The sequence below is a fragment of the Osmerus eperlanus genome, chromosome 16, assembly GCF_963692335.1.
Source record: "Osmerus eperlanus chromosome 16, fOsmEpe2.1, whole genome shotgun sequence".
Lineage (NCBI taxonomy): Eukaryota > Metazoa > Chordata > Actinopteri > Osmeriformes > Osmeridae > Osmerus > Osmerus eperlanus.
In genome coordinates this window covers 5,272,440-5,281,964 of record NC_085033.1, presented here as the reverse complement: position 1 = coordinate 5,281,964, position 9,525 = coordinate 5,272,440, and the positions used below count along the sequence as shown (strand labels likewise).

At 39.4% G+C, this 9,525-nt stretch overlaps 2 protein-coding genes across 2 annotated transcripts; both read right to left on the bottom strand.

Moving 5' to 3' along the window:
• Window positions 1-387: 387 nt before the first annotated feature.
• Window positions 388-4,533, bottom strand: ttc19 (tetratricopeptide repeat domain 19). The gene is made up of 10 exons (XM_062481946.1): window positions 4,252-4,533; window positions 3,924-4,015; window positions 3,699-3,809; window positions 3,150-3,188; window positions 2,917-2,973; window positions 2,728-2,789; window positions 2,270-2,373; window positions 1,951-2,114; window positions 1,583-1,745; window positions 388-1,318 (listed from the first exon to the last, which is right to left on the bottom strand). Exons 1-10 carry the CDS (start codon window positions 4,508-4,510, stop codon window positions 1,173-1,175), a joined length of 1,197 nt encoding a protein of 398 aa, XP_062337930.1. The 5' UTR covers window positions 4,511-4,533; the 3' UTR covers window positions 388-1,172.
• Window positions 4,534-6,257: 1,724 nt separating this feature from the next.
• Window positions 6,258-9,525, bottom strand: LOC134036784 (zinc finger protein OZF-like). The gene is made up of 3 exons (XM_062481868.1): window positions 9,407-9,525; window positions 7,907-8,060; window positions 6,258-7,798 (listed from the first exon to the last, which is right to left on the bottom strand). Exons 1-3 carry the CDS (start codon window positions 9,455-9,457, stop codon window positions 6,468-6,470), a joined length of 1,536 nt encoding a protein of 511 aa, XP_062337852.1. The 5' UTR covers window positions 9,458-9,525; the 3' UTR covers window positions 6,258-6,467.

Here is a 9,525-nt window from a genome sequence, read left to right as displayed (position 1 = left end):
TAAACATGAATCGAACGTCATAATAACAAACACAATCATTCTTCATTATAACTGCATTTCTATTTACATGACATTGTTTCTAGTGTGTTCTCTTCTGAAAAGAAAGCAATCAGCCCACCATCCCTGGCAACCAGTGAATCTGGAGAAGGGTGTTATATCTTCTTCAAACAATCTAGTATTTGTGCTTGTACTGCTCATTTTGTACATAAAACGCTTTCCAAATTAGATTTTATTTTTTATGATCAGTTGTAAGGACTAAAAATAATGTGCTCATCTAAAGGCTGATGAAATGTATGGGTAAATAGTTTTGCTTTACATTAAATTTTGTTCTGTACATTTTCACTTTTTTAAGCTGCCAAGTAGGTCCCCAAAAATACATAGTCAATGTGAATGTTTCAAAACATTCTTTATTGTAATTACAGCAAACAGATAACTTGCCTTCCCTCATCTTGAGAAGACAATTACTTAACATTACAACAATAAGATGTACTGTGATTACAGAAGGAATAAAGGAAGGAAAGGAAGGAGTTGCACTGTGCTAAGATGACCACAAAACTCTGTTCTACTGTGATCTCTTAAGGTGCATGAGCTGCCACTGTACGCAAGCTTGTTTTCTGGTACACAGGCTCTGCCTGGGAACTACAACACAGCTCTGTAAATTGAAAAAGATTACAAAGGGCTCAATTTAATTTTCATTTTGGATGCTGCCGATGCCAAAACTGTTGAAGTCCGGAAAACTTTTCTTTTCAACGGTTACGTTACAATAATGCCTGTGGTGGTTTAAAACGATTAGGTATGACACTGGTTAAAGCCACTTTAAATACAATGGAGAGAATCCTGGTTCTTCATGTGAAAAGGGTCACAGTTTAGTATGCAGGGATTACAGTTTTGTTACAGTCAAGTACACCATGTTACAGTATGAGAGTCTGACAAAATGGCACGTGAGGGGATGAACCTGTCTTGTTTGTAAACAGGACAGACTTTCTCACACACTGGGAATCCCTTCCAATGCCTCTCCATTTCATTTGACATACAGAATAGATATTACATTTTGTTATGGGAGAGCCTCAACAATTTTTCTTGCTCTGTTTAATTTGACTGAATCAAATCAGCAAAACAACAAAATGACTTGAAGGTTGATCTTAATTTGAGGTCTCAGTCTTTTGTCTATTTCACTCTTGGGCTTCCTTAGGTTCATTGCTCTTTTTGTCTACCTCTTTCAGCCCTGCCAGGATCTGCTCCACAGCCTCTTCATCTCCCACAGAAAGGGCCAAAGTCAAAGCCTCTTTATAGAGATGGACTGACTCATCCAAATGACCTGTTTCCAACAAAAACAAGAGATGAGCCAGAACAAATAAGCAATAGTTGTGATTGAAATCTTAAGGAAACTTACAAAATACAGAACCAAACAACCAGAAAGGATGACACACAGCTAATAATTGGTTAATAATTAGTCAACTATGAATTGCCATGGTGTCATACTGTGAAACAACAAATTTAAAAAAATTCTATAACAGCATGCAGCAAACAACTGCTCACCATGAGTCAAGTGTTTGCAGAGTTCCTAGTCACTGCTCATTACCTTGGTGGAGCAGGATGCCAGCCATGTTTCCCATCAAAACGTGCTGGTCCGGATGGCCGGCAGCCCTGCTCAGATCCACTGCCTTCTTCACCAGAGGAAGGGCCTCATCGTACCGCCCCTGTTGATCTAGAATTGTGGCCAGGTCGCTCAGAAGCACAATGGACTGAAAGGAAAAAGGCACAAAATGTTGAACATGATACCTGAGGAAATCACTTTAGTGCTTACAGATCATAAAGTAAAGTTCAAGTTGTTATACAGATACTCAACATTTTCCAGACTGGATCGGTGAAATCGTAACTTGAAGGAAGGAAACTATAAAAAAACTTTAAAAACTTTTAAAGTGATTATATTGTGGAGCTCGGACGTACTTGCGGATGGGTCTCCCCCTGCTCCTCCTGGCAGATCTTTAGGGCGCTCTGGTAGTCTCTGGTGGCCTGGCTCGGGCGCTGCGTGACAGCCATGTACCGGGCTCTGGAGTCAAGGCAAAGGCCCAGCAGCAGACGTGTCTCCTTGCGATGCTTCTTTGCCTCCTCTGGAAAAGAGCGAGACCCATTGGTGAGGTGGTTGTATGTGCAAGGTCAAAATCAAAGCTTAATAGAACAGGTTTGTGTCATTATGGTTATAATGTGTGGATCAATCCTGTTTTAAATTCCTTTTTATTCATTCCAAGAGAGATCTTGAACTGACCTGCTTGTTCTTCTGATTGCTCCTCTGTGGAGGTTTCCTTCTTCTCCAGCTTGGCTTTAAGAGATTCAGTGCAGAACTGAAACCCATGCTCTGCCAACTCCTTCCTTGGAGGAGACAAAAAAAAACAGATACCATAAAATTCAGGAAACAATTTCATATTTTGTTACTAGAGGAATAACTTTGTTATATGTGTGGGACAACAAAATGTTGATGATAAACACAGCGATACTTGTCACCATTCAAATAATTCCTATTTTCTTTACGCTCTTTTTAACTTACATTAGGGTGTCCATTAAGTTTTATCCCTCTTAATTCAATATATTAATATCATATTTTAAATGTAAGGATGTCAGCACTGTTACATTTTTTGTAACAGATTTCATCTTTCAAAGAAGATTAAAATGGCCAAGCATTTTCTGTCACCTCTGACTATGACAATTCCATTAAAATACACTTACTTATTTTGGCCAGCATATATGGTAGCAAGCTTCAAAGACATCTCAACGACTGCATTGTCATCCTATGGTTATAAATAGGGAACCGACAATAAAAAAATATTATTGATCTAACAATAAGTTTCTTTCGTAAGACAGGTGGTCGGACCACAAAGGCACCCAGGCCATTAAGCTCTGAGATAAGTAACTCACCTGTGGTGTTCCTCCGGATAGCATGAAACTCATGGCTGCTTTGAAGAGTTTTTCTGCCTGGAAAGAAGAGCACACACAGTTCACATATAGCACCAAAAAGACATCCATAAGATGATAGGGTGTTCATAGGGAAAGAGTGCGACAACAGGCAAAACCATTAAGCTCTACATGTGGGGAAAGCTAACACGAGGAGAAGTACTGAGCATAAACACATTTGGACAACCTGCACTCACGTTGTCCAGTTGACCTTGGACATAGGCCAGGTTTGCCATCTGTAGACAAAAACAGTGAACAAGAGGTTAATTGATCGATTGCAGTGATTGAGCTGTGTTGTAGTCATAGAAACAATGCAGCTCATTACGCTCCTGTTACAGTAGGTAGCACAGAGGAAGTAGATTATACAGGGCTGACCAGCGTTCAAGAATGTCTGTGTTCTGTAAAAGAATAGGTAGACAAGGATGTTTCTCTTTTAATGGACAGATGTGATTAATAATATTTAAACTTAGTCCTCATTTTATTAAGAAATTGTTGTGTAATGTCAGGTATCTTAGATCAGGTCAAGAGCTGATTTCCAACTTCATTTCATGCTATTTTTACTCACATCTTAATCTTATTGTATGATAATAATCCTTTACTTCTTGATAGATATGTGTTATATTGTGTCATAGCTCAACACACACAAACAACATTTTAATAGCTTTAAAAACCGATATGTATTTAATAGTATCGACGATACGTAAAATACATTTTGAATGAATAGGTTGTTTGTCATTCACACTTACCAGGCTGTACGTATAGATAATGGCTTGTGTGTTGTGGGACTTATGAGCCAATGCTATTGCCTGATGAAGGAACCCAGAGGCTACTTGAAGTTGACCCCTCTTCATACTGAGCTGGTATGAATGTGAAAGTGGACACAAAAGATATGAGAAACATTATCTACCTAAAAACGGACAACTTTAATGCAAGGCATTTTTATTATTCTCATTAGTCTCACTGATGCTTACTTTGGCTTTTTTCAAAAGTAAGATGATCTCATCCTCTTTCTTCTGGGCTTCATCTCTGGTATCCTCCTCAGTTTGACCAAAGAGCGAAAATGCTGAAGAGAAGAAGTCTGGTTAGGCTATCACTTACTAGACGGGATATTTTTACTATTAGCCTACTATTATTTTGACACGTTTCGGAATGAATGTTAATTTATTGATAGTCCCTGAAACAAATTAAATATTTTCAGTAAGTAGCTACTCAATGGCCAAGGATCGGTTCAATTATTTCGAGGCTCAGCCCATCATATAGTGTAATATATCCTACGTTAAGCCAAAACTAAAGTTTTACCCATTACACTCCAGATTCCATAAGTCCAGCAATTAGCACGATTCCTAGTACCATTTTGTTCACTGCCATGCATTGACCTTCCCAATACAGAGCTGTACGGCTCACTTAAATTAGATGTTACAGAATGCTGATATTGCATCGATTGTACCCTTGCACGAATTAGACTATCAATTGACAAACTGTGTCTGCTAGCCGGAAAAGGTTGTTTTATTTTACTTGTGTTTCTAAGAATCACACGACTGATATAGGGTAGCGCCATTTAAAAAAAAAAAATTATGAAACAATCACGTGATATCTACGTTATCTGCGTATTTCAAACTTTTCACAATAAAAGTGCGCACTGTCTTGACAATTAACAACAACCCTGACAACACTAACAAGGATATCTGATGACTTTATTGCCTTTGCTAAAAGTAGAAACATTTACACGCCAACAAGAAGATAGGTCTTCAGAACTTGGTCAATTGAACAATAATAAATCAACTAAGTATTCCTCATTGTCCAAGAGCAATGGAGAGTAATCTGTTCGAAATCGGAATTGTCCCTAAGATAATTTGAAATGCAGGTTCATGCAAGTTTCAGATGGAAAGTCCAGCTATAGTCATTTAGCATTTTAGCAGACGCTCTTATCCAGAGCGTATAGTACAGGAGTTGAGTGATCCTGAGGGGTCAAAGACAGACATGCAAACAAGTGTTGAATATGATTACTGCTTATCTTCTTAAATGCCATTGGTGCCCTAAAATACCTTTGTGGACAACGTTCTTCCATCCGATATGTATAAAACAACTCTCAAATTTGTGTCTGCACTACACTTAATGTGATCTTATCTTATCCAAATCATAGTGCTGAAGGGCAGAATACAAATGCACTCAATGTACTACAGCAATTATTTGGGTGTTTGTTTTTGTGCAAGAATTTGTCAATTGATGCACCTGTAGTCTACGCCCATTAAACTCAGATAATTGGATGGCAGATTTAGTCAAAAGCAGATTGCATTTCTTACATTTTATTTACATCAAATCTTCCAAATATTGGTGTTAACAGCTCTTGATTTCTTCATAGATATTGTTTGTCAGCAGTCTACACAGTAGTACACAATGCACTTGGTTCTTATTATATTGGGCTAAAGTTTCAATTCAATTTTTTTTCAATTCAATTTATTTTATCAAGAGGGACAGTGTACATTCATGAACATTAAAATGTAAATGGTTTTTTAAAGGAATTTTACAGTCTCATCTTGCTGCCCCTCGAGTAGCACTGGTTGCTGCTGTTCTAAACTTGATGAGGCTGCATAGTGGTGTGGGGGCCAGGTTAAACCGGATTTTAAACATTAAACAACAGTTCTTAAATGTGATCAGGTTGTCCTAACTTAAAAGTCTGTACTTATGGAGGACTGAACAGTGATGGTGTGATTAAGGTTTTTTGTCAAGTATTTTAAGAGCCTGTTTGTAGAGAGACATGGCCGGTGTAAGGGTAGTGGAGTTGGCAGTAGACCAGGTGAGTAAGCAGTAGTTAATGTGAGATAAAATTCATTTTTACAGGACCATGAAAGTAAACAACTTACCAAAAGGGAAAACATATAATACAAAAAAAGGCACTTGGTGAAGGGGATTACAGGGGGGTTGCACTCAGGACTGGCCTGTCTAAATAAAGGTCAGTGTGGTAGAGAGGGTCTCCACCACCTTACTTACTTCTGAGGTATGTTCAGTGAATGAGAGCCCTGGTTTCAGTATCAATCTGGGTCGTGCAAACCCAACTTAATTTTGCAGGTACCACTGTAAAGCCCAAGGGTCCTGAGTTTGAGCCACTTGGAAGTAGCCTTTCTCCATTCAATCAATGCATTCATTTATAAATGTTAGGGGAAAGAGCTACACTTGGTGGTCTGTAACCCTTGGAACTATAAAGTTGTCATTCACTAAAGGTCAAGCAAAGAACTGTTCTAGCTTGAATTTGCATAATCATCTATGATCCCCCCCTCAAATATATATTTTCAACTATTTTAAAAAATACTTATTTTTTTATATCAGTTTAGCACTTACTCAACAGTAAAACCCCTTAATGAATACATACAGTACATTTTAGTCAGTACGTTTTCTACCAAAAGCATGTGATGAAAACCCACCAACAATATCAAGAGGGAGACATAGTTGTGATTCCTTATTTTCCCCAAGGTGCTCCCAGATAAGTCATTGGTCTTTCTGTTGGATACCTTTTCTCATTCTAAAGTGTTAGGCTTATGTCGTTTCATATGCTGACCAAGCTCAGGCCGTGACTTGAAAGCTTTGCCACAATCGCAGGGAAACGGTTTCTCTCCAGTGTGGTTCATCTCATGCAATTGTAGGGCGCGTCCAGTGGTGTACGACTTTCCACAGGTAATGCAGCAGTAGGGCTTTTCTCCTGTGTGTCGACGTGTGTGTATCAACAATGATCCAGATGTTCGGAAACTATCGCCACAAATGTTGCAACTGTAAGGCTTCTCTCCGGTGTGTATGCGTTCATGTGCTCTCAGGGCATTGTCATAAGAGAACATCTTTTCACAGTAAGAGCAATGGTACAGTTTCTCCTTCGTATGTGTTAATCGATGCATTTTCAAGTAATGGGGAATTGTGAAGCTTTTTCCGCAGTCTGTGCAGCTAAAGGGTTTTTCTCCTTTATGATACATCTTCTGATGGCTTCTTAGATGAGATGACTGAGTGAAGCCCTTGCCACAATCAGTACAACAAAATGGCCTCTCTCCAGTGTGTGTTACCTGGTGTGCTTTTAAATGTGGCCGTTGAGCAAACTTCTTACCACAATCTTGACACGTATAAGGTTTCTCACCAGTGTGCGTTCTCCAATGAAGTTTTAGACCAGACATTCTCCTAAAATCTTTCCCACAATCAGAACACTGATAAGGTCTATCTTCTCTATGTATTACCAGATGAGTTTTCAGCTCAGCTGGTCTCTTGAATAACTTTCCACAGTCGGTGCACTGGAAAGATTTTTCCTTGGAATGTGTCCTTTGGTGACTAGACAGTGCCGATGAAGTCACAAAAGCCGTTTCACACTCTGTGCAATGGTAAGGCTTCTCTCCACTGTGTATCCTTTGGTGAGTGGTTAATCCCGTCAGGGCGGAAAAGTTTTTTCCGCAATCTTCACAGTGATATGGTTTCTCAACACCATGTTTGGGTAGATGCATGTTTAAATCTTTCAGTTTAATAAAACCCAATCCACAGTCTGAGCAGTGATATGGTTGATCTACGGTGTGTGTCCATTGGTGTGTTTTCAATTCTCTTAGCCCAAAGAATGTCTTCTTGCAGTAAGCACAGGTATGGAATTTCTTTCTTGAATGTACACCCTGATGTAACACTAATCCAGCCATTGAAGTAAAACCCTTTCCACAGTCAGCACAGTGATTAGGTTTCACTCCTCTGTGTACATGCTGATGCATTTCCAGGTATGCCAGTGAATAGAACTTCTTCCCACATTCTGAGCAAAATTGGGCCTTCTTCTCTTCTCTTAATGAAGAATGGTTTAGTCTCGTAGAACGGTAGCCGTGCCGCTGTCCTATAAGAATAAGAAATAAAACATGCATGTTAATTCAACAATGCTTCAGAAAAGCAGTAGCACACAGAAAACATATAAGATTCTAACACAGAATTGTATTTTCCTTACCAAGAAAGATACAGTCTTTTGATCCCAGCAGTTTCCTGCAGTCTGTCAGCCTCACAGACAGTTGCTTGAGGGTAGCACATACTTTTTGGCCTCCATCATTTCCACCTCTGTCATTAACCACTCTGGACTCTTTGTATTTGGATTCATCAATGTCCTACAAGTAGAATAAGAATCCAAATGCATTATTTTGAATACAAAAAAGAGAGTTGCACATATCCAAGAAGTATACATGGGTCTTATCTAGGTGTCAGGCCTACATTTATTCATGGATCCCTACAAGTCAACTCTTACTTACTCTCACTGAGCGCTAGCTCTATCTGTCAGGATACCAGATATAATAATCCAATCAGTGACCGACCTCACACCAAAACTCTGCTAGCTAAAAGGGCACTTTCCGCTTGAACATTCTAACATATGGAAAGTATTCCCAGAAGAATGAGGCTGTCATCGAAGCGAAGTGGCAACGCTATAATATTACATTTAGGTGGTAAGTGGTGAGCAGCAATGTACATCAATTGCATGTATTTCCAGCACTAAATCATATTTGTATGTTTTCAAGGCCGTAATCATAATATATCTTGGGGTGGACACATCCCCCCAATATTCAAATCTGGTAAAATGTCCCCCCCCAATATATTGATATATAAAAAAAAACATAATATGCAGGGTTTCCCGCAGAAAGATCCGAGCGAGTGTGTTGCTTAGGCCAGTGGTTCCCAACCATGGTCTTCAGGGCACCCCTGTCCTGCATGTTTTAGATGTTTCCCTGCTCCAACACACCTGATTCAAATGAACGGGTCGTTATCCAGCTCTGAGGAAGCCTGCTTATGACCATTCATTTGAATCAGGGGTGTGTGTGTGTGTGTGTGTGTGTGGGGGGGGGGGGGGTTCTGTTGATACATTTCGCCTTGGGCGCCAGGTGTGCTAGGACCGGTACTGCTTTAACTATTACTTTTAGTAGCGAGTTGTGGAAACGGGTCGCCATCTCTCTTATGGTTTAAAGTGGATTTTCGCTAGTTTTCAGCTTCGTTTCTCTGTGGACACTATCGAGAAGTTTGAAGTGCTGTTTTTGACAGTAGATAATATTTTGTTGGGGCACAGTTTGCATTTCACTTTAATGTTTTTACCAATATCTTCAATAAAAGCGAAATAGTGTGAATATTCCCACGCCGAAAACGTAACACGTTTTGCGGCCATGATTGCTGTTGTCTGCAGCGTGATTCAAAGGCAAACAGTAGGCTACTGCGCCCAGGAAGTGTCCTTTAGGCAACAATCTGTATGGCTATTTTGTTGAATTCATGCAGTAACTTGGACAAGTTACTTAAACAAGTAGCTAACTGTAATAATATTACTCAATGTCAAAAAGTAACGCGTTATATTAGGCTCCTTAACGCGTTACCCCCAACACTGTAGATTCCACAGTCAACTAGCAACAAAGTAGTTACATCACACGCCGGTTGCGTAATCCTAAATTACACTGAATTACTAAAAGTTACTTACACGGAACACTGATTTTTCCTTGAAAACCTCGTTTAATTGAGCAACTTCCATCTGACTTCAAAAGCTGCAAAATCCTCTACACGTGTGTCCACTCTGTTTGTAGCAACACTAACCGAGAG